The sequence below is a fragment of the Dermacentor variabilis genome, chromosome 3 (genome assembly GCF_050947875.1).
Source record: "Dermacentor variabilis isolate Ectoservices chromosome 3, ASM5094787v1, whole genome shotgun sequence".
Lineage (NCBI taxonomy): Eukaryota > Metazoa > Arthropoda > Arachnida > Ixodida > Ixodidae > Dermacentor > Dermacentor variabilis.
This window is the reverse complement of record NC_134570.1, coordinates 64245834-64270739: the sequence shown is the minus strand read 5'-3', so window position 1 is coordinate 64270739 and position 24906 is coordinate 64245834. Positions and strand designations below refer to the sequence as shown.

The following is a 24906-nucleotide window of genomic DNA, read 5'->3' as shown; positions in this document are numbered from 1 at the left end:
TATACAGAAGGTGAGAGAGGCGTTGGTGTTTCGCGGATTCGCTTCCGCTTTCCGCCGGATGCTCGCCCTTTTCGGAAGCGTCTATATACGCGTCAGCGTCACGTAGTATGCAGGCAGGCAGGCAGGATGCGTGAACGAGCACGCATCGCAGCGAGACGAGATGATGTGAGCTACCGCATGGCGTGCACTTCGCGCGCGTTTGGTGTAGTTTTCAAACGATAGGAAAGAAATATTTTCAAGGATAAAAGAAAAAAAGGGCGATTAGGTGGCAGTGACTTGACTTCCGTACGCACGCCCGCGCGGCAGCTGATTGACGGACGGCGAGCTCCAGCAGCGCGTCGTCGTCTTAGACCGGAGGTGGCGCGGGAAGTGACGGCGAAGGAAAGTGTCGGGCACTGCAGGGCTTCCCGAAAATTGCTTTCGGAAGTTCGTCACGTGAGCTTGGTATCCACTGTTATTTTCTTTAGTTTCTCTCGTTTTCGATCTTTCTTGGTGGTTTTGTTTGTTTGCGGAAAGGTAAAACGCGAGGAACAACTCGAGCAGCCCAATGCCTTCTTCAACATTTGAGTATCCCTCTTTTCTCTTCTTTTTTTTTAAACATTCGTTTAGGTGCTTACGCGCGGGAAAAAGAAAGTAATACGACGAACAACTCACACATGCTCGAAACTTCATTATTATTTTTTTTTTCAGAAGTCTTTGGTCGCGGCTAATTGATTCGCCTTGATGGGCGGAAAAAGGCAGGTCGTCAACCTATATCGGAAGCACTCGCAAGGGACTTCCAGAGGGTCGTCGCACGTAAACTTGGAAGGCGTGAGCGATCGTTGACTCCAGTCCCCGAGGTGTGAGCGTTCGACCCCGCGTCCTTATGAAGGGCGGCAGCGTCAGCGTTTTGGGCATCCTGAAGAATTATTTTCAGCGTGAACCACGTCCTAGCGACTTAAGGCGCTGCTGCTCATATATCCGCATACGTGGTGCGTCAGGGAATGCGTTGGAAGTTCCTTAAATATAGAGAAGGCGCGATAATTAAGCGATTTTCCCTGGATTGTTTCTTTACCGCGGAGGTGTGCCTGTTAAACTGACCCGAGGCCGTAATTAGTCAAGTAATTAATGCAAATTAGACTAATTAACTCCTTTACGAGGAAGGGTCGGACGATTGATCCTAGTGCAAGACTTGAAAATCCCGTCATCCGAGGAGTTCATATACCGGTTCCGGGAATGCAAAAACCGCTACACCGCTCATTCCCGCCGTGTAGTAGATTACCGGCCAATTTTGCATTAAAAAAAATTAAAAAACTATACCGAAGTTTCGAAGAGTGCCGCTGTCACGGGCTTCGCAGACGCTCGTACGATAATGTTGACGCCTCACCGACAAGTGAGCGTGAAGCGAACGTTCTTAACAAGCCGTGATATATATCGCTCGCTTCATGCTCGCCCGCAACTATCGCATTTTCTCTGTGCTTTAACAATTTCGAACGCATTTTTCTCGAACACCCTGCATATCATAACCGCAACATCGCGTACTGTCCTGCAGATAGACGGGTATAGGGAATTGGTTTACGCCCATATTGCAGGCGGAACTTGTAGCGCGGAGGTGATCGATGAGCGACGGGAGCAGTGATATGCAGGGACAAAGTCGCACTGCTTCTTTTTGCGTTTTTGTTCGTCTTTTTGGCGTAAGAGATTCAGAGAGAGACAACGAGAGAAAGAGAGAAGGCACAAGATTATGACCGAAAAACTGTATATATTGATAACAAGCTATAGCTGTAGCCATTAACTAATCGCGCACGAAGATGATACTTGCATAAACGTAGACATTGAGTACACGTCAGGGTTCATCGGTACATCGGTTCAAACCGCAGCGCCAGGGTACCTGGGGTACAAGCATCCTGACGGGGTCTAACCATTTATGCGTGTACTATAATATACCCGCTCACAGTTGTCTATAGCGTTAAGCACTGAAGGAGCTATACGGAGGCCGCAAACAGGAACACGTTATTCCTATACGTGATTTATATACCGCTCGTGCCGGCGGCATTAATAAACACTGGTAGCCGCTATAAGCAACACCTGCTCTCTCTCTCTCTTGTTGCATTCTTTTCCGAGATCGTCGAAGATAAGCTTAACGCGCCGATCTGATGGGACTTCGCATTCTTCGATCTTTTATCGCCGCGGTTGCATGGGCTAACTCACGACCATCGTGCTTGCCTTATTAGACGGAACACGCGGTTGACCAAGATTGGAACGTTAATCTCCCGAGCCACGCAGTGTGCACAGGCACTATACGTATACGCTATACACACGCTTTACAAAAAGTTTTATTGTTATAACACAATGCGCGTACACAACAGCCGTGCAGGTGCTCCATGCCGGCCTTTTCGAAAGGCGTGAGCCAATCCCGGCGAGCGAGCGGCGCTTCGTGACCAATGGATGGCGTGTGCGTCGGATTACGGCGTCCCAAAATCGATCTCAGTTTTATACTGTGGGCGTGCGGGTTCAAATCCGTGGCGCGAGTTAGCGAGTTGACGCTCGGGTATTCCGGCTGCTCTATATATTTTCTGGGTGCAAGCACGTACCCGCGATAGCCACAGCGGTGCCCTCGACGTTGTTCCCGTATATAACGCGATATACTCGTGTGAAGGCAGCTGAGAATGCACGGGCACTTGGCGTTCTTTAGTTGTTTTGAAGGTTTACGATTGATTTGGTAGCGAATTGGGCCTCTTAGGAGGAAAACAATCTGAAGAAATAATGTCTAGGACTCGATTTCCATTCTTGTGTTACTCGCGCGTGCATGTTACCGATATAACGATCGGTGTCTCTCAGAAGATTGAACGCTTGACAAACATCTTGAAGCCGGAGCGATAAGTAATGCATCGTTCTGAATTTAAATCACTTTGACATATTGTACTTCTTAAATCCCTTAAACCCCTTCCGCCTTGTAGGACGTAAGTACGCAAACTGGACGTACGCAATCCGGACGTACGTCTGGTTGCCCTCCCTACCTCTCCTTCCTTCTTTTGCTCATCTTCCTCCTACCTTCCTTCCTTCTTTTTTTTTCTTTTTACGCTGTGATTTAGACTGTGTTCAATTAGTGCTTTTCTTTTCTTTATGGATCTTGGAAGTCATTAATATGCAAATGCAGTTGGCCACAACCCAGGCACTTTTGCTTATTGGTTTCTGCTCAAGCTGTGCAAGTTCGAGTATGCTTACTGAAATTCATTAGAACAACGTGATTTATCACGTACAAGTGAGTGTAAGGAAGCTTATTTTAAATCTGGACAATTTCTTTGCTTTAAGATGCATGAATACATAACGGTGGTATGTATCCTCATGTTGTTTCTGCTGGTTGCTTTAATGTACAAGCTTGTAAATGAAGGGGACTTTGGGATACTGGAGGTGTGTGGACTTGTAGCGAAACAAACAAACAAGCGAATAAACGAACAGATTCTCGCAATGAATCGCCGCTTCTTCACCTTCAGGCAGTTTGAAAAGCTCAAATCTGCAAGAACAAAAAACAAGATTTCGGAGTGTTCATGTAGTATGCAGTATATTCATGATGGCGGAGATGGTGGCATATAATGGCAAAAAGTATATTTCTAAGATCATTCGGGCTCACTATCTTATCAACGGCCATCTGTTTTGTGTGTGCTGAGGGTGACAGCAGCATCGCCTCAACTTCGGGACGTCACATTTTGCAGTTGCTCGGCTAAGCGAAGTCGAAGAAGCTGACGCATATTCACATGCAAAATGTTTTGTAAGTTGGCACATAATGCTTCTATAATTATTTTTGTTGAAGAATATGCTCATTACTTAAAATTCGTAAATTAATATTTCATTGGCCGTGAGGCCCTCATGGCGAAATGATGAGAGCAAGTGCCGGTTAGTGCCAACTGTACTTCCTTCCTGTATACGTACAAGTTCCTGCACGAATTCGGCATATCATTATTATGTCTGAAGTGCTAATGTTCAATTTGAGATGCTATAACACCGACCTCATGTACCGAACCGAACGGCTCGGAGGCGCTAAAACTTCAAGCGCTTCTCGCTTTTCTTCCCTTCTCTGGAAGAGAAGTCAAATTAGTTTCTTTCTTCAAGCAATATAGGATAAGGAAGAGCCGGAAGTATCAATGTATTGTACTAGGATACCTGCCAACAAAAACAAAATTTATCCTCAGATTCGGATGCTGCGCATAGCATTCTTTCGCGACGTTGCGGATGCGTTTAAATGGGCGTCCGTCGTGCTTCATTCCTCGTCATGACGCCGCTTCGAATCGATTGGCGTTTGCATGCGAGCCGACTGCGGGAGGTCGAACACTTCGGCGGCGGCAGAGAGGTGACCCTCAGGCGAACAATTTCAGAGGCGGCAAAATATGACGCTCGAACCACACACAATAGGCGGCGGCGCACACACGCGAAGCCGCGCCAGATGCCCCCCTTCGAATTCATTTTCCTCGCGCCCGGGAGGCCGGTGGTGTTATCCGAGGGAACCAGCGAGCGCGCGCGCGCTTCGCGGAGGCGACGAGCTCGGCAGCCGGGAGTAGCGGCGGCGGCAGCCGCAAGAAGCGAACAGGTGAAGATGCTATCGGGCCGAGAAGGAGACGGCGGCGGGAGCGATTCCTTCTTCCCTGACGCCTATCTGGCGGCGGACCGTCCCGCGGCGAACGCAAAGCCACGCCTTCTTGCGCAGCGAGGGAGGCAGCTCCGTACGGCGAGCGGCGAGCGATAAGCGACGCAAACACAAAAGGCGGGGGGTGGGGGGGCGAGCGTGCGAGGAGCGGTCAAGGAAGCGAACCCAAAACCGAAACTCCTCCCCTGCTTCTCCGTCGTCGTTCGGAGGAGGCTCGCGCTTCCTCCTCCTCGCGACGCCGCCAGCTGAGGAGAAGTGATCGCGCGCGCCTCTTGCTCTTCATCGCGCGCGCGCGCGCTCGTGCGCCTACCTCGTCGCACGCAAATCTTCGTTCCTCCCCTCTCTCCACCCTTGACGCTCTCCACTGTACCGCTGCAACTACCTCAGCAGCGGCGTCCGGCTTTAACGCGCGCTCGTCCCCCCAGATGGAGCGACCTGTGCATTTTGTTCTCCCGCGAGCGCATGCGTGAGGAGGTGCGCGCTTTGGGTCGCCGCAGCGCCGCCGCCGCCGTCGCCGCTCTTCTTCCCGACTCGCAAAGCGTAGCCGGGCCGCCGTGCGGTCCACAGAGAAACGCGTCGATCCACCGACGTGCGCTTCGCGTCGCACCGGTCTCCTCAGCGCGCGCGCGCACGCTCCGTGTGTCGCGCTCCCAGTGCTCCAGTATCCAGTGCGCCGCGCTCTGTTTCAGTTTCGGTTTTGCGCGCGCGCCCGTGCGGGCCCTTGTGCGTCTCGTACCGTCGGCCGCTCGACGTCGTCGAACGCCGCCGGGAACGCTTGCTTGCCGTCTCCGCGCTCCCTCGTCAGTGCCAGCGGCTGGTGTTCCCAGCGCCATGTGTGATCGTTGGTGTGCTCTCGTTCGTCGCCACGCTGGTGGCTGTGCGTGTGGTCGCTCACCGGTGTATGGCTAACTTCTCCACAGACAAACCGGCGGCGGCGAGCAGCGGCGCGACGAGCAACGGCGGTGTCGTGGGCGTCGGTCCGGCGGCCGGCGTGACGACGGCGAGCCGACGCAAGCGGTCGTCGGCGGCTGCGTCGCAGCTCCTCCCGGTCAACGGGACGGCGCTGCTGACGCACCCGGCCAGCGACATCAAAGTGGAGAGGCTGTCGCCCGAGTCGGACACGGCGTCGCCGCAGTCTTCGCCGTCTCCGGCGCGGGTGTTCCCGCCCGGACTCGGTTTCGTGTTGGGCCTGCGTCCGGGCCTCGTGCCGGGACACCCGTTCCCACCGGGCGTGATCGCGGCCGCGGCCGCGCAGGCCGCCGTCGACAGGCAGACGCTGGCCGCGCCGGCGCTCAAGCAGGTGGAGATGATGACGAGGAACTACTCGGACTTCATGAGGTCGCTTGCTGCCAAGTACAACAACCCGACCGGACAGGACGGGTGAGTGCCACTTTCTTCTTGTGTGTGTGCGTGCCTGTGACCACTGTGGAGCGTGTGCCGCTCGCGTGGCAGGAGGTGATTAGCGTCCAGATTGAAGGCTATACGCCTCAAGCGACACGCGTCACGATCGTATACCAGGCGACCGCTAAGAATTCTTACTCGTAGAGAACCGAATAGCGCACGTGATTAGTGCTGAACGAAGTGCACTTTAGGTGGGTAACTTTACCAACTAGCGCGGTCAGTGCCCGTTGAGAACTTTTGTTTTAATCGAGTCCCACGATTATGATTAAAACGTTAGTTACGAGCGTAGCGTATGCGGTTGCGTTGCGCGCTTTGTACATAGACGCAAGCAGAACGGAATGTGCGCGGTCCCGGGTTAGTATACTCGGCCTCGTGATATCTTCGCTTCGTAGTGTAAGGTGCACGACGGAAGTGCAGCTTCCCCTTTGTCCTACAGTTTGTGTGTTCCGAATACAGTGCTGCGGCACCCCTTAAGGTTTAATGCAACGTTGTAAATTATCGTGTACCTTAAACATGTACCAATGTTGCATTGAATCCCAAATGATAATGCCTGAGCCGGCCCTACATATGCTATGTGGGAGTGTGGCTGCGAAGGTGCTATCAAAGATTGAAATGATTACAAAGAAACAAACAAACAAACAAAAAGCCTAGTGAAAGACAAGTAAAATGCAATGGAAACATGCCATTGTTAACGGCCTTCTGCAATTCGTCGTCAACATCGCGGTATATAGCAGCTGAAGCAAACCTATTGAGATAACGCGTGGTTTTCTGACTTCAGTGTTCGTTTGCTCCTGTACAGTATATAGCCGCTGAGGATAGCCGTGGTATTACGGAGAAATCGATTCGCTTTCGAGTGCGCGTTATTAACGCGCTTTGTTGTATATAGTTGCTGTGGTATCTGCTAGGCTTGAAGCGAAGCTCCTATAGATGAGCTGCCGTATACACATATACGTATATTCCGTTTACTCGAAGTTCTCAGCGCGAAGAGCGCGAGACGTTTAGAGCAGAGATATTCGTTCCGCGCTATGTCAGATGGCCCTTGACTGAACCTTTTGTTGTTGTAACGTGTTTCTAGGATTCAGCAGGTTGAACAGACATGACACTCAACTCCGCGTTCAATACACGAGAGCGATGTGTTGTTGCAGGATTGACAAGAGTGGCGCCAACGAACTAATGGAACTGAACCACCGCTGTCCGCTACTCACTTCTGTAATACTAGACGTTCCAAGGGATGTACGCGACAGAGCAACTCAGCTTCGCTGATAACAAGGCTTTATTTCTTATGTGCTACGATGGAAAAAAGAAAAGTTAAATGTTGGCGCTTCATATTTTTGTGTGCACTTTATATGTTTCTTGATATTATAACACATAGCGCCGCAAGTGCATGTATGGATTACACTTCTATTCATTGCAAAAAGTAATCTTTTGCTCCCTAATAACGGCGTACGCCGACTAATATCGCACTCGTCTATAACCGCATTTGTTAAAACTCCTTACGACGGTCAATGGCACTGCATTAAGCTTCGGTTATTAGTTTTGGCAAAGGAACATTCACCCGACGATCTACGCCGAGTTTTATAAAGCGTAATTATAAATTTTCTGGCCCTCTGTCGCACGTTTCAAGTTTACGACGCGCCGTATCCTATATTGAAAGAACTATCTATATTGTGACCACGAAGTTGACAGATGATGAACGAAGACAAACCGCTGCTGCAGGGTTGGTGCCCCCACTCTGCATGAACAAACTTTATACAAAACATATATATTATACAAACATGCAAGGTGCTAAAAAGAAACTAGTGAACGTTAAACATTCCTTCGTCTGCGTGAATGACGCATCAGCGGCGTCAAAATGTCACCCACTGCAGAAACATTGCAATGACTGATAGTTTCTCTGCAGATTTGTAGCCAGGATTCTATATAACCGATCTGACGAAGCTTGGAAAGATTTTGACCGAAAGACATGTATTGCCAGCCTTCCTGAATAGATTTCAACGTTCGATGCGTGGCCTTCGATGAATGTGACTTTGATCGCAGTCGATGAACTTCAATGAGGGCATTATTAGCGACTAGAAATAGAAAAATGCGATGGATGGCGAAATCAGGATGCTAATATTTTGTTTTCTCTCCACCGGCTTGTTTTAAGGACAGCTGTCTTTGATTGATGCTGAAACAGCGTATACGAAACACACGCACTGTGAGAAATGGCAGGCTCACGTAGTTCGCGTTCCGTGCGCGCTGTTCCAGCATGAATACATACCAGTTTGTCTGAAATGCCGTTCTTCTACAAGTTTACGTGCTTTCGACTCAAAGAGCAGTGCAGCATATCTGCCCATAAAACGCAGCTTTTACTTGGGGGCTCTTTTCAGGGCCAGGACACGCTCGCCGCAAATGTGCTGTATAAAGACTCTATAGAGAGTGTTTACAGGGCTCTGCAAGGTGCTTATAGACATGAGTCTAGCCCGTGTATACACCGTGTCAACAGCTGTGTCGAAGCTATATAGCTCGGTCGTTCGATTATTCGCAATCTGAAGTTAAAGTATTCCGATCAGGGCACAAAAAACAACAACTCGTCCTGTGAAATTTCGTCGCACGTTACTTAGCTACAGCGATCGAAAACTCCTCAGCCCTCCAGTGTACGGAACTATACATACACAGCATCCGGTGCCACTATTAGCCCAAAAGGCATTCTATTTCACACACCGAAGGGGATGGTTGTAGGCGTGTGTGCAATAAGCCATCGAATGTCCGTCACTGCGCTCACAACAGGGAGAATCGATTTCAGACAGTCCTCCCCGCATAGAAAGAACGCCATCCCGATCGAACAACCTCGCCCTCTGCAACTGAAGAAAATTAAACGTGCGACAGTTCGGGCTCCGGAACTATGGGGTAGCCTGCGATCGTTTTCCGTTTGTGCCATTGAAGGCAATGCGCTAGAATACGCTCGAGGTGGCTTCCAAGAGAACGTTAATTTGTAGCCACCCGAGAACATGCAAGCTTTAAGTTCGACTTTTACACCGGCTCTGGTCTTACACAGCGGGGGCCGCCGTTGAAATTGAATTTGCATATATCGGTGGGCCCGCTATAACTAACTCGACCAAAGCGATGAAAATGAGATTACATCACATGCAGTGCCATTCGCAATAGGTATCCATCAACTGCTTTAGTATGTATTATAACATTCGATAAACGGCTGGCAAACGATTCTCTCGTCATGTACCTGTAAGAAACAAGGCGTTCATCGATTCATAACATTAGGAAAGCAATCTAGATTGCAGTCTCTCGCTTTGTAACGAAAGGAGGTCGAATAGCCGCTGACTTTTATTGTATATAGGGCCACCATGGTGCGACCGGTCAATATCGCAGCAGCCCACGCAGTGACAGGTAGCGCAGGCAGCTGCGCTCTGTGGCTGCAGACCCCCTCAGCGGTCGAACCGTGCGCTCTTCACCCGTCGCAAAGAGAAGAAAAAAAAAAGAAAAGGACAGGCTTCGCGCACGGCACCGTTCTTTCTCTGCGCCCGCTATCCATACTATAGCATAGCTTCGGCGCTGGGCCCTCGCCCATCGCACGCGCGATTTGTATACGCGTACCGTACGCCGTACTACGCCACCTCCCCCCACAACCATACATTCGCGAGCGTCGCGTCCAAATGCGATAAGCGACGACGACTGCAGCGGGTCGACTGTGACGCGAGCGCGGAATCCATCCACGCATGCACGGGCGTGCATGGCAGGCGGTATGGTTCCACGCATCAGAGCACTCGCGCACGCAGCCGCACAAAGACGCATACGAAACGGACAGACAAAAACGCTCGCGTTTTATATTTAGAGACAGCTGGGGAGTCGAACTGCCAAAAACAAAAGCAGTGGCGATCGACGGCGTATGGCACGCGAACTACATACCTGCCGCAGAACGAAATGCGCGTGAAGCTGGACTCAGAAGAGGGGGGAGGGAGCGGGGCTGCGAAGCAGCTGGAGGAAAGAGGGGGAGGATGTCGCGGGGAGTAGGAGGGGGAACTTTTGAGCCCAGGGTACGAACAAACGCAATCGTTCGGCGCACGTGCGTGCGTTACTGCAGGAGCTGGGAATAAGACCCGCGGAGAAAATTCGAACGCGTCTCGACTGCCGTGCCCCCCCCCCCCCCCTCTGCGCGCCGCCAATCCATAAAATTCGCATTCACTTTCGCTCGCTGCTGCTGCAGAGCGTTGTGATGGTGGTGCGCTGTCTTTGCCTTTCGCCCCCTCTTCGTCTCTCTTTCTCTCTCTCACACACACACTCACACTCTCTCTCTGTTTCTATCTGTGTGCCTTGGCGGACAGCGAGCAGATGCGGCGTGGCATGCCTGCCTTCGTTTGTGCAACCGTCGCCGCAGGCGCAAAAATCGATCCGAATGAGCCTCTTTTCTCTCTCCGAACAGAGACAGAAGCCGTTTCGTTCCTCCCTCTCACTTTTTCTTTTTTTCCATTTTGCCCGCGCAAGAGCATTTTTCTCTTCGCACGAAAGCCGCGCGTATACGTACGCAGCCGATGTTATATACGCATACCTCGTGGCGGTGGCAATGCCTGTTTTGTTTCTCGCTTGTGCCCCTCGTCTTACGCCACGAGCGCAGCAACCAGCACCGCCCCTTTGGCCGCGGCTGCCGCCACGCTTGCGCCTGGGCCCCGCGCCTCCCCCCACTCGCTTGCCGACTGCCTGTGTCCCTGTCTTCGTGCCCTTCCCCTTCCCCCCTCCCCCCATTTCGCGCATTATAATATAAGCCTTCCTACGGTATATAGTGTATGCCCGGTGCATTCGTTCTTCGCTTCCGCTTCGATGCTTCTGATTCTGCTTCTGCTTTCTCTGCTTTCTGCGTCCTCCTTTCTTCTTCTTCTTGTTGTTGTCGAAAATGCTATCACGTTCTGCTGCGCAGCAGCAATAGCGCGAATATATGCAATTCACCCCGCGGCTGGGCACGACGCTTTTCTGTCGCTGGCGTGCTTTGCGGAGAAAGGGCAAAAGTTCGATCGCCCGGGACTGTTATGCGCGCACCAGCGGCGTGCCGTTTCAAAACGGCGAGGGTGCGTGCATGGCGCGGCGCGCCGCGGCCTGGGCCCGGGCTTTACGGCGTTTGCTCGGGCACTTTTGTTTTCTTGAAGGAATGGATCTCGCTTTTTTTCTTTTCGTTCTCTTTTTCTCGTTCTTTTATTACCCCCCTCCTGTTTCTCGCGAAATTCGAAGCGTTCCTTGTCTTCCTTTTATTAAGCTGTGCTTTCCGTCAGTTGTGTGGTTTGTAGCCCTAACCTTTTCTTTTTCTTTTTTTGCTTTCCTCTTTCCCATTACTCCCTTTATGTAATTCCCGTTTTGAGACGCTGTAACAGAACGAACTCTGGCATTAAGCGAAGTGCATATCGTTTTCAGTGCGTATAACGAGGTAGCTAATGCAGCCAGGCGTGTTCTTTTTATTCCTTTTTTTTTCTTTTTTCTTCGCATCCAGGTGTCCCTGATATTAACTGCCTTGTCGACATGAAAAATGAGCGGATCATTGCGTGGCGCCTACTGATGTAACAGTGAAAATGGACGTACCTCTTTGCTTTCTTTTCATAATAGAACCTCTTTTGAGGCACCCGCGGGAATGCGGTTTTACTCAACGTATGCCTTGGCATGATATTATTCAGGTGTATCGAACAGTGCGCATACTGTAATGAGCGGAGCATTCTCCGCCCTCCCCGTCCCCCTCTTTATTTTTTTTGCTTGGATACCACTCTTAGCCGGCGTTCCGAAAGCTTCCCGAGGAGTATTTGATTATACAAATTACTGAGCCACCCCCTCCCCCCTCGCCTCCCCCCTTAAAGAAGCAATTACTGATTTTATTTCGCTGTCTGTTCTGTATGGCGTGTTTGGAACGGTACGCACTTTCGCGCATATACATATATGTGACGCGAGCTTTTGGTCATGACCGTGTACTTTGCCTCGCGGTCCTCAATTTACGCATATACGTGCCCTCAAGTGGCTCACCTGAATACCTGTCGCGAAGGAGCAAGGAAAGACAGATGAAGAGAGAAAGCAAATGGCGCAGGTGCAAAGAGAGGATAAGGACACCTTTCAATTGCGACAACCACGCGTTATAGCGCGCACGGTAGCCCCCCTGTCGTGCGTGGCGCGCAAACACTGTCCAAGATTGCGTATACACGGGAGAAAGGTTTGCGTGCCGGCGGCAATTACAGGGGCCGCTGCATCGCCGCATGCTAGTATGCATGCTGGTGGTGTCGTCGGCAGTTTTGCGCAGAGTGGAGCGTTCGCGCACTGTTGTCGGAGAATATAGTGGCGACACTGCAGCGGGGTCCTCGCGTTTCTCTGTTTGCGCAACGGCTACTGTGTCCTCGCACTTAGTTGTTTCATGACTCGTGCATCTATACCACCGCTTCCTCTAATTCACTCGTCGCGTATGTAGGAGCGATGAACTGCACGGCGCAATCAGAATATATGCGTCCGAAAAGAAAACAATGCCGAGAGGTGCGCGATAAAATGAAGGTAAACTTTAAACGCATATATAGGCTGGTTTTAGGGATGTCATATCACGGTTGTCGTTAGCGTGACGGGAATGCGGCTCACGGCCGCGCGCGAAGGAACTTGAGAAAGGGAACCTGTCTGTCTATCGTGGGCCGGGGACACAAGTGTGGAAAGCGAAAGCGTATAACTTTGTCGTGCCTTATTGGAAGTTCGTTATGCATGGAAATGATTCCGTGTTAATTGTTTCCGTGTGAATTCTCTACACGTACAATACGGAAAACCCAATTTAAATTATTCGAATGTACAGGAACACGCTTCAATATTTGGCTTCGGCTGCGGATGTTGCGTATTAAGATCATAATGTTGCCGCTACTCATATCGATTGCCTCAACCGATATCATCGACCTGTGGCTTTCGTTCGACTGCATATGTATAGTTTGTAATTTCCTGTGGCCTTTCAAAAGGACCTGTCATGTTCTGGTGGCTGTGTTACCACTTGTCTCAAAAGCACAACAGGTATGAGCTCTATTACTAATTACCTGTGTACACGGCTCCGTTGTAGAGATAGAAAACGTGGTCCAAAAGCTTTAGCGCATGCAGGAACAGCCGCACACGAAGACACGAAACTATATACTCAGCGTTCGTTTCTTGCCTACATGTGTTCCTGGTCCTGCGTGCGCTTTGCCCGTAGACCATCATGAAATATCAACAAGCCCGTTCCGCTACCCTGGTTGGCTGAGGCGACTGCCCGTGCGAGAGCTCTAATTGAAATAGAACTGCAGGTCATCCTGTACGGTACAGTCCAACAGTGTGTACATAATTTCTAGTGCATACTCGCAGTTGAGCTGCACTTAGCGCTGGCCGAAACCCTCGGTATAAAACCGACAGAGCAATCTGGGAAGCTGCAGGTGGTCTCCAGAAGGCCGCGGTCAAACGGCGGCGCGGACCGGACCGCCTTTCCGGCGCGAACGCGATTCAGCGCCGGGGCGCGCGGCGAAGCCGGGTTCCATGCATCAGCGGCCGTTCCATCCGCAGGATCCGCCAGAGAGTAAGAGAGAAAGACAGGCTTTTGGAGATATGGAGCGCAGGAAGGGGGCGCGAGCGCGTATATATGTGTGCACCCGCCGCACATCTGCAGTGGGTGGAGGCAGTGACAGGGCCCGAGAGTTTCGATTCGCGTTACCAATGGCAACCCAAAGCGGGATAAAAAGCGAGAGCCAAGCTTTCCCTCTCCGTTCCGTCACAGCCGCGCTGTGCATACAGCCCGCAGAGCGGCAACGACGGCGACGACAATGCGTTTGTTTACTGGCGCCGAATGGCTCCCGGTGCATGAGTTATGCTGACGTCACGGTCCCATATCGATCTCTGGCACGCGCACGACCTTACGCCATCCGCTGCGAGCACACAAAGGGCGGGCATCCCTCACTTTCGCGCATCCAGCCGTACAGCTCTCCTGGACGGGCGTTCTCTTGTCCCCCTGCCTCCGCGCAAGGCGGCTCCTCCGCTCGGATCGTTCGCTGTTCTCCGGTAGTGTGTGCTTCTTTGCCGACGACCTCACGTTATAGCGTTTGTGGAGGCGTCGCTGCCAGTATGGACAAAATGCCGTTCTAGCGCAACTGATAAATGGAGAGTATGGAAGCACACAAACACATATTCGACACTGAATAGCGCCCAATAATATCGAGTCACGTTCCTTCTGTAATGGTGAACGCGGAAATACTGCGGCGCCGGAAAATGCCGGGGCAGCGGGAAAAAAAAAAAAAACACGGCCGTCTCGCAAATTCGTGATTGACGTTTGTTACGATCTCCGCTTTATTCGATCTGACGTTGTACCGTTGTTTACCTGACAGAGCGCATCGTCTCCGTCCATTCGAGAAACCAGGCAGCTTGCGTATACCCACCGGAAGGCTGAATTTAGTCCGAGTAATTCGCGGAAACAATAACCTATACAATCTGAAATCAAAGAGCCATTCAAGTCTGTATTGGTGTAGGTAAGGTCGAAACTGCCACACTCGAAGGATTTCTTTTTTACCTGTGCTTCTGAACTCGAGCTGTGGGTTATTCCGTTGTAACGTTCACCGTTCAATCCATATGGTTTACGCACAGCCTCGTAACGCTTGGTCGCGCATCGCTAGAATACACGCACGTCGAGGCCGCTGTTGTAGTTGGGCTTCCTTCTTTCATTTGCATGGTTTTCTTGCGTTAGCGCTTGATCGTACCCTCATGCTGCTGTGATGTGTAGCCGCAGCACGGAAATCTTGGAATCGCTGGTGACGTGTACACACACAGTAGATGATGACTTTTCGCATCTGTGGCTCTCTCTTACATGCGCGCGCGCACGCGCACACACACACAAACACACACACCCGCATACACACAACCGCACACACACACACACACACACACACACACACACATACACACACACACACACACACACACACACACACACACACACACACACACACACACACACACACACACACTGCGACGGGCACCCACTCAGCACCGCGTCGGACGCAAATCGCGGCTCTGCCGGTGCATATGAACCAGCAGCCGCTCGGGAATAATGCCCAATTAGTCCGCAGGAAAAAGAAAGAGACGCCCGGACACCCCGCGAGAAAGAGTGTCCTGGCGGTTAGGCTTCGCCCCCTTTGTGGCGGAGGTCGCATGTTTTTAGCCGCCGGGGGTGAGAGGGGGTCGCGCCATCCATTGTTCTTCGCCGGGGGGTCGCGTGAGCGGGGGTCGCCGTGTCGGCTTATAGCCTTGGCCTCGTGCCGTGAACCTGCGGTTGTTGCGGGGCCGCGGGTCAGAGGCGACCGTTCAGACTTGGAGATGAGGAGACAGCAGCAGCAACAGCGCACGGGCGCTGCTCATTGCGAGACGTTAGCACCGCGCGCGACCGCTGCGGGCCTCCTTTGCGGGAACGACGACGTCGCCCCGCGCGCTACGCACGCGTATACCGTCTCCTCGCGCTAGTAAGGCACGCCATATTTTTGTCACGTTTTTGACGCTGCAGGGATCAGGGATTGGTGCGCTCCTGAGATGATCCTCGTCTACGTACTGCCGCGCTTTTTTTTTTTTTGTTGTTTTTTCTCGCGACAGCGACAGGCCTGCAATCTTAAGGTGCGTTGTACACGTATGCGCTGAAAGTTGTCAGAGACACGCTATCCTGCACATCCTGATACCTGTCATGTTGCGGAAGGGTTCCGAGAGGTTTCGCAGCTGGTAAAACATAATCCGATCATAAGAAATGGCGTATGTTCTTTTGAAAGCGGTTTCTCGTTCTCGTGATTCAGCGAAAGGCAAAGATGGATTGTAGCGCGCTTCGCGTGTTTTCCTGCACGGTGGAAGAGTCCGGACATTGCCTCAGACTTTTATCGTTGCTTCGAGTTGGACGTCAACGGTGAAATCATAGTGATGAGTAAGACCACCGATACTTTGTTTTTCCGCCTAGCTACGCCTCGCGGAGAGACAAATATGTTTTACCCGTGTCGCCAAAAAATGATGAAAACGGCAGTCGGTACGTTGACCCTCAGTCGCTACATTCCGCACTTCACGGATGCTTTCCGAAACAGAAAGAAAGCCGCCCATTCAATGTTGCCGGCGAAGGTCCTTTCCACTGCAGAGGCTGAGCTCGTGCTTGTAACCGAAGCAATGCGGTATACTCGGCCACAGACACGTACCTTATGCTGCTCATTGCTTGACCTGCCGCGCACCTTTTCTTTCTGCATTCTGATCTCGAAGCCGGCGCCAGAGAGGGCCATGTCGTCCTATGCACAGGGCGCGCTTACAATGAACGAGAACAACAACAAAGAAAAAGTGTCAAATATACATAAACATGGTCGTGTTGCTCTATATATCACGTGCTCTTTGTCTCTGTTTTCTCTTCGTTCCCGCCGGCCCGTCGTCGGCGTGTGATGCAAAGCGCGGCGCCCATCGCGCGTGCGCGTATATATGTATATGCGCGCGCGAGACCTTTGAGCGCCGACCTCGTCATTTCGAGTGTTCGCCGTTGCGTTGCGTCAGCACGCTGCTCCGCCATCTCGCACCGGACCGCTGGACTAATAATCTTCATTCTTTCTCGAGGAGCGCCATCTTGCGCCCACTCGAGTGCACAGAATGCGCAAGGTCGCGACCTGTGGCGCGCACATATGTAACGCCTTGTGCGTCTCGCGCAGGCCTGCCTGGTTGTGTGTGAGTGCGTGCGTGTGTGCGCGGGTTCGTGTGTGCGTATGTATGTGCGTGCGTGTACTCTATAGCTGTTAGCTCGCCGCGTGTTGAAGGATCTGCTGTCACCGCTCGGCGGTGGCGGCATGGCCTCTCGAAAGAGCGTGCTGCTCCTCCGCGGTATATAGGATAACCTGTCGCCGAAAATTGCGAGCCGTGACGGCGGCGATTGAGGTGTACACTGGCATGTGTGTGTGTGTGGGGGGGGGGGGAGGGGGGCGTTGTTTCGAGCCGCTCGCCTGCAGCATAAGGTCGCTGGAGAAGGCCACCCTGCGCTGTCGCCATTAGTGACCCGTCTATACTCTGACCGGGTTTGTAGATGCAAACCGTATCAATTTAGAGGAGCTCGAATGGTGCTTGAAAGGCTTGTTCCCTGACCTCCGGCTATCCAGGCGTCTGTCGTCGTTCTGAAGCGCCGACCAGGCAGTGTGCAAATTACTTGCGACGCGCGTATTTTGAACGTTGCCCATGTCGTGTCCGGCTTCGACGTGATCTATTAGGGGCTCCGTGACGCCGTTACTGTGGCCAGTAATCGCGTACAGAGAGACATCGACTTGATACGCATACCCAAGAGCAACAGTATATCAGGTAAAACCGGTAAACTATTCCTTAAAAAAAGAAACTCAATTTTAATTCATTTTAAAGGAAGGGGCTCGATTTCCTGCAGGTAAAATGAAGGCCAAATCTTTCTTTATTTTCTTTTTCTTCTTTTGCAGCGGCAGCTGTGCGCCGGTACTTTATAGTGCATATATACGCCATGGGTTTCAAATTATTTCATTCTGTTTCGACCTTTTCTGACGTTCGGAATTGTTTTCGAAAATTGCTAGGTGACTGGTTCGTTTAAAGATATGATGCTGTCCTTCATTACCTATAAACAGTTAAATTGGCCCCAGCCGCGACGCTTTTAACATTCATGACGTGACTGCAAGCTTGTGCGGAAATGTCCAGGCGACATCGCCACATAAACAACTCTCTTTACTGTCGCTCGCCAAACAGCAACGATGCATATGAAATCATATTTACGGCCGAGATTGCAGATTGCGCGATGCCGTGTAGGCATGAGTGGCAAATGCGTTTCATGCGGTCTCCACTTATAGTCTTTAGTATGAAACGCTCTCCCAGAAGTCTCTCGATCTTGAGACCTTTCGATCTTGTATAAAATCTCTCGATCTTGTGTGTCCGGGCACCCTGTGATTACACAGTCTGACAAAAGAACCGCGCAGCCTTGGCTTGACTCGAGTTGAGCTCGCTCTGTTCCGACGCGTGTATATATTATGCCCCGTCTTTCTTTAACCAGCGCAACCAGCCGAGCGAAATCGTCCAACAATGCTTTCGGCGCACATAATCGACTCGCATGCATTCATTTATTATAGATCCTTGCGGCGCGCCTTTGAATCGGATAGCCTTGAGGTAAAACGGCGCTAAACGCTTGCGTTCGATCTCCCCTTATCTGTGGACGACAATCTCCGAAGGTGACACATCGGGCCCTTGGCCTTTGCGACACCGCGCGACCTGCATTAGCAATGCGCGGCCCCAAACACGCGCGCGAGTGCGACTCGTTGGACAGATCTCCTTCTCTTCTTTTGTTATCTCTTTCTTTCTTTCTCTCTTTCTTTCCTTCCTTCTCTGTTTCATTTTCTATGCGCTAAACCACGGCAGTACACGGCAATTTACAGGACTCCGCTCTGGCGTGTATAGAGTTTATACCTACGGTGCGCGGAGCATGGGTAATGAGTCAGCCCCGATAAGGAGAAGCGCACGCGAGGAGGCTCTCCTCCGAACGCCTCGCGGCGCCATTCGGATTACTGCGCCTGATCACCATTGTCACGTCTCTCGATCTGGTTTCATCACTCTTGTCGCCGGGCTCGGCTTCTGGCTTTGTTTCTGTCTTTGCTTACTTCTTTTTTCTTTTTTTCATTTTTTAGTGGCTTTGCGTTTACCCTTCTCCTTCTCCCGTTTAGCCGCGGCCGGCTCTCAGGCGGCAAGGCAGCGGCTGCATGCCGCGGGCGACAAATTCGACGAGCCTGCGAAACGCACCGCGGTGTCGCCTGGCGGGGAAAGCCCCAGGTTTGTCCCGTTCGAGGCGCGCGCGAGTGCGTGGTGTGTATGTATATACGCGCAAGGCGAGCCCCTCTCACATGCGACGCACGATCGCACATTCCATGGCGCAGCGCGCGCGCCAGCGCAGACATTGGAAATCCAGCGTGGCAGGCCGTCCTTGGAAACCATCTGTTCCAGGGCAGGACGTGAGAAGGAGACGCGCTGTTAATTTTTTTTTCCTGAAGCGAATACAAAGTGGCGGTTGCGGAGCGCGCGCCATGCCGGGCGCGAAGCTGAGCGCGGCCGTAGCTGCTGCAGAGGGGCTCGCGGAGCGTGAGACAGCTGTTTCCAGCTCTTCGCCGAGCTTTGCGCGGTGGCGCCAATGACGCCATGCCCGGAGTGTGAAGACGTGCGCTATTATTATAGCGCAAAAGCTCAGCTCGCGAGGTGGCGTTCAATCAAACCGCGACCCCTTAGCAAAGCCTTCGTCGCCTTCTTCGCAATTCCGTTTAAAAAAAAAATAAATAAACATAATTCACACGGCTTGATTTGCACAGCTTAGAGACTTGAGCTTTGGCAGCACAGTGTATGCAGACTGTCTGCGCGTGAATGCCAATAACAGGTATTTACCGCATAGTCTATCGTGGACTACAAAACCGATTTGAGAAATTCTGCGGACAGCAGTCGAAAAGAAAAAGTAAAATTAGGGCACTAAGCATGGAGACCGTCAAGAGAGAACCTATATAAATGATGAGTACAGCTGCCCCGCGTAAAATAAAAATTAACAAAGGGTTAGGGCCTATAGTTTCGTTATGTAGGGCGCGAAGTTCGGTAAACGGTGGATCAATTACGAACATATGATTTGTATTTCCGACCGGTCGCACGTGCCCTTTCTTGCAGTGGCATAAAAAATCAGTTACCACGTGACACTTGTGTTAACGCAAAAGCTATATATAGTTAGCAAGCATTAGCGAGTCACCATTCTAGCTAATAATTCTGTAGTCAATTTGTTTACACGTCGTTATAATAATGGTTCGATTCACAATGACGCGCACAGAAACACCCGAGAACCTGTCTCGTCACGGTCCCTTTATTTCCCGTATTTTGAAGTTCAGAACGAAGCGAGCAAACTATTCGAATCGAAACTGAGAACATTTTCTAGTCTCGCTTTTGCTGGTTCTCGATAGCGTAGTCGACGGCGTATAGCCAGTCACCGTTGCAAATCTCAAAACAACTATGTGGAACCCGCGCTCACGCCGGATTTTTTATAGTTTCCGGGAAAACGCGCTGCGTTATAACGACACAGTGTGTACAGAGAGCACTTGAAGCGATTACACTTGCCTGTATATATACGTGCAAAAAGCGCACGCATGAAGCTGCACCGAGAACGTGCGGCCGTCTTCACTGGGCTCGCTTCGATTAGTTTCATATCTGATCACCCCTTCCCCCGCCCTCCCATATCTATAGGGGAACTTGGCTTCGAGCGCTTTAACGTTTGCGTGACAACAACGTATGGGGAGCGTTGTCGTTACTCCATTTTTTTTTCGCCCGGGGGGTAGAGCACGCAGGGGTTGTTGTGTTTTCGGCCGAACCGTTGCGTTCAGCCATTCGCGGCGAGTCCGAAGGCATTACCCACGCACTCGTGAGCGTGAACAACGCGTTATTCTTATTATTGTTGTCGTTTTATTTTCATTTTTTTGTTACCGCCGTGGTCGCGCTTGCGCGGAACGACGCCAGAAATCACTGCCCCCTGGCGGAAACAGCAGTATACGGGAAAAAGCCGGCCAGGTAATGGCCGGTCAGGTTCCGGTTCGGCACACGGCTGCCTGACACGCAACGCGCGCTCTCTTGGTCCACGCATACGCAGCAGCTGTCCACACGTGCGGTGGTGCGCCGGACGGACGGACTTGGCGTTTCCGTGTGCGTTTATATCGCTTCGCCCCGCGGCGCTCTTCTTTTATTCAGGGGCTCGGTTTGTTCTATTTTCCTCACGTCTTGCGTTCCTTTTTTTTTTTTTGCGTGTGTGCGTGTTCGGCGGCAGCTGTGCGTCTCGCTTCTTGTTGTTTCTTCCGTTATTCGGAACGGTCGTCGGTCAACGGTCGAATGTGCGAGGGACACACACAGACACATGCATGCATGCAATCACGCACACGCGTGTGTGTGCATATGTGGGCGCCAACCAACCCTGTTTCTGGATTTAGAAGTACGCCCGTTGTGCCACCCTTCGGCGTCCGCGCTGCGGCACATGAGTGCGCCGACATTTTGTTTCTCTCTCTCTCTCATCGTGGTGAGCTTTCACGTGTTACGTACAGCCTCGACGAAATCGCCGCGTATTTGATTCGCGGGATGTAGCGTCTGAACAAAACATTGGTAATGTGAAAGACGCGGCATATATATATATATATATATATATATATATATACGCACACACAACACTGGAGGGATCCAGATCCATTCAGACACACGATGAAGTCCCTTAATGCGTGCACCCAAATTGATGCAGGCGAGCATTTTTTTTTTTCTTGAATTGCGTCCCGGCCGAAACGCGGTCATCGCGGCCCGACAGTCGAACCCGCGACCTCGCGCCCAGCAGCCGCACGCCGTAACCGCGGTGGGTTGAAATGGAACGAGAACGTTATATACGCTGGATCCGAAGGTGGGGCGCGGCCAATCCCCAAGGCGAGCGTGGTCTTCCATCTCTCCAACCGGACGGACGTACGGACGCGGCGGCGTTTTATTATCGCGAAGCCGCTCAGCGATCGCTCGACCTTTTCTGACTACACGGGGTGCGCGCGCGATGCAACGCGAGGAGGAGAAAAGTAGCGCGAGGCCTCCTCTTCTTGCGCGCGAAGGCCGAAATTGATCCCATCATACGTGACACTTCGAGGGAGGTCCGCGCCGTCGTGTGTGTGTGTACGTCGCTCACCGCGTTTCAGCTTGTATCTATAGTATACGTATACAGCGGTGGGATAGGTAGCCCGCATGGTGGGCGAAGCATCGCCGTGGCCAGCACTCGCCGCTGCTCGCCCCATCGGGGAGGGCGTACTCCGCGGAGGTGAAAGTTGAACGAGCTCGTAATAATGCATACACGCAGGTCGGGTTGGGCCCGAACCAGAGGTGCCGCGCTCAGCCGGTGGCTAATACGGGGAGGATAGAAGGGGGGAGGGGGGGAGGGGGGGAGGAACCAGAGCGAGGATCAAGCATGAAAGATTGCGAGCGAAGAAACAAAGAGCGAGGGAGAGAGAAATAATAAAAGGCGGTCGACAAAGAGAGGCGAGATGCCGAACCCCGCGGTGTGCCGAGCGCTTTCGCCTCGCCGCTCCCGCATTTTGCATCTGCGGCGTTTTCGGCTGTGCCCTACCCGCGGCCCGGGGGTCAAGGCCCATGCGCGAGACGAGACGAGATCCCGGAGACGACGGCGGCGGCGTCGGACGCCCGTGGCCTTTACGGCCCGGCCTGGCCCGTCCTGCGAGCGATTGCGCATGCAACCGGGGGCCGAACGAGCGACGGCAGCAGCACACCCCTCCCTCCCCCCCGTAGCCTGTAAGCACGCGGGGCCTCCGTCTTCTAATTGGCTCTGCCCCGCCGTGGGTCAGAGCTGGGTGCGCCGCCAAGTTGGCCGCGGCGTTGCGTATATACGTCTTTTCTGCGGGCCGGCTGCCGCACGCCTCTGATTTGTTTTTGTTCTTTTTCGTATTCATCTGCCACCGCCGCGGGTCCTCCGCCGTAGCACGTGGTTGAAGCGGGAACGCGGGGTCACACCCACGACGCCTGTCCTGCCCCTGCGTGCCCTACAGCTTCTCGCGAGCGAGCTCACCTATCTCTGCAGCGCGTAGAAAGAAGGAACCTGCCTCGCAGATGTCTTGGCGTTGTATACACGTACGGTCGGAGAACGAATCGCGCGCGCGTTTCGCGAGTGCGTCGAATGGGACCCGTAGTCCCCTCCTCCGTCGGACTAGGCAGCTTGCAAAACTTTTTTCCCTTTTTTCATTTATTTTTTACTTATTTATTTATTGCGCATGCCGGCCTGCTTTCTTCCTCGGACGCTCTCGTTGCGCGTGCTCACGTGAGCCTCGAAGAAAACTTGGGAAAGAGAGAGAGAAGAGAAAGGAAGTGGTCAGACGAAGATGGAGAGAGAATGTGAAGATTGGTTTTCGCTGCTGACAGTGCTGCTTCGTTTATATAGTGCCACCCGCATAACGTCCCTATATGGTGTGGCTTGTTAACGACTCACGCATTGGGTACATATACTTTGTCCTTACTTGCCTCCTGAGCAGGTGAACTCATTTGCTCACCTCTAGTGTGCTAAGTGCGCGATAAATTTGCGGCGCTCTTATTGCGATAACTTAGTAAAAGAAGGAAAAAAGTGAAGGCGTGTATCGTACGAAGGAAGAAGTGACCTTTTCAAAACGACGACGCAGAACGATGCGAGTCGAGCGATGAACTTTTCCTCGCTGACTCCCAGTGAACAGAGTTCGTTTGCCTTGTCCGTCTGCTAATGCACAGCACGCGCGTATATAGTTCTTCATCAGACTCTCGTCGTCTGTTTCAAAAATGCGAAACCTACCTTTTCATTCATTGTTAAACGCGCCTTCTTGTTCTCCGAACCAATACCAATTAATATTTCCGAGTCTCAACATGCTTTGTGTGTTTCTTTTTTGTTTGTTTGGACTTCAGCTGGACATCTTGGGACCAAGTAGAATAGAGTAATATACATTTACAGGAACGACCGCTATACCGAATGCAGCGCATATACAAACGACGCGCGCGGGAACGAGCACTGCACCTTCCAGTAGCTGACAGTGCTGTGTACTCCCGGTCAGTGGCGGGGTCACGCCTCCTCAATATTGCCTGCAGCCCATCCGTAACCGTTCAGCGCTTTTACCAGCCACACTGTATATCCTGTGGCCGCTGCTTCGCTCTTGCCAGGCACACGAGCTTAACTTTTCCCCCCTTCCCCAGCACCTGCCGGTGGTCGTGTATATTGACCGTCCACCGCGCAAGATATGACAGAGCTGCAGAGCCGCCGCCAAAAGGTCAATCCATTGGCGGGTCACGGCGCTTAGAAGAACGTGAAGGAATAATTTAAAAAAATAAAGAACTTGGCGAGCACTCGCGCACACTCCAGAGCTACTTCTGTTAATCCCCCCCCCTCCCCCCGCCACATCCCGCCTCGCGCTCTGCCTGCCGCGCAAAAAAGCGGCGCGTAATTGACTCGAGATTGATGCGCCGCCAGGTTCATTTCGAATCGATTCCAATCAGTGGTCGGTGCGCTTGATGGATAACGAACCGACCGACCGCGCGCGCTGCGTTTGGGGTCGCGCGAGGTGAACCCGCGGTGGACCGACCGACGGACGCGCTCGTGAGAACGGCGGAAAACAATCGGGCGGAAAGAAAAAAAAAAGAGAATGAGCGCGTCGGCGGGTAAGAGAGGAGGAAAGGAGAGAGGGAATGGACCGAGAAACTGGAGGCAGAGGAGGCGAACTCATTAGAAGACCGGGAACAAACAAACACGCGCGAGCGCGCGCACGCACGCACACGTGGACCCACCGCTGCGAAGTTCGCGATCAGCTTGACCGGCGGAGATCTCTGCCGAGTTGCGCACGGAGGCTCGACAAACTCGGGCATACTCCAGCTGTACATGTGTGTGTGTGTGTGTGTGTGTGTGTGTGTGTGTGTGTGTGTGTGTGTGTGTGTGTGTGTGTGTGTGTGTGTGTGTGTGTGTGTGTGTGTGGGCCACCGTTTAAGTATACGTATACGCTGCGCTAAGCTGACGGGCGCACGGAGTCTGAATGCGTGCGGTGATCAGTTAGAGCATGCAGGCCGGGAGAGAGAGATAGAGGGGGGTGAGGGGGGGGGTGGAAGCTGCTCGTGCGATCGAAGTTGCGATGCTTCTTCTAAACGCGCGAAAAAAGTAATAAAATAACAGGGTTTGAGACGCGGAAGGGACAAGGGCGATTAAAAGCGAGTCACCTTGAAAGCGGCGCGCGGGCGATATATGTAAGCGCGCGGATCGAGGCCCCCCTGGAAATGAAAACGCTTTCTGCGAGCATCGCGGGCAGCTTTCAGCGTGAAGCATCGGCGAGCACGAAATCGATTTTGCCTCCAACGGGTGGTCGTCC

The 24906-nt window shown here is 52.3% G+C and overlaps 1 protein-coding gene across 3 annotated transcripts in view; it reads left to right on the top strand.

The window, feature by feature from the left end:
* Positions 1-24906, top strand: part of LOC142575765 (uncharacterized) — a 527026-nt gene that overhangs the window by 423866 nt on the left and 78254 nt on the right. For all 3 annotated transcript variants that reach the window (XM_075685386.1, XM_075685388.1, XM_075685387.1), the window contains exon 5: positions 5545-6004. In XM_075685386.1, coding sequence (XP_075541501.1) covers positions 5545-6004 — 460 coding nt within the window. The remainder of the gene's footprint in view (positions 1-5544; positions 6005-24906) is intronic.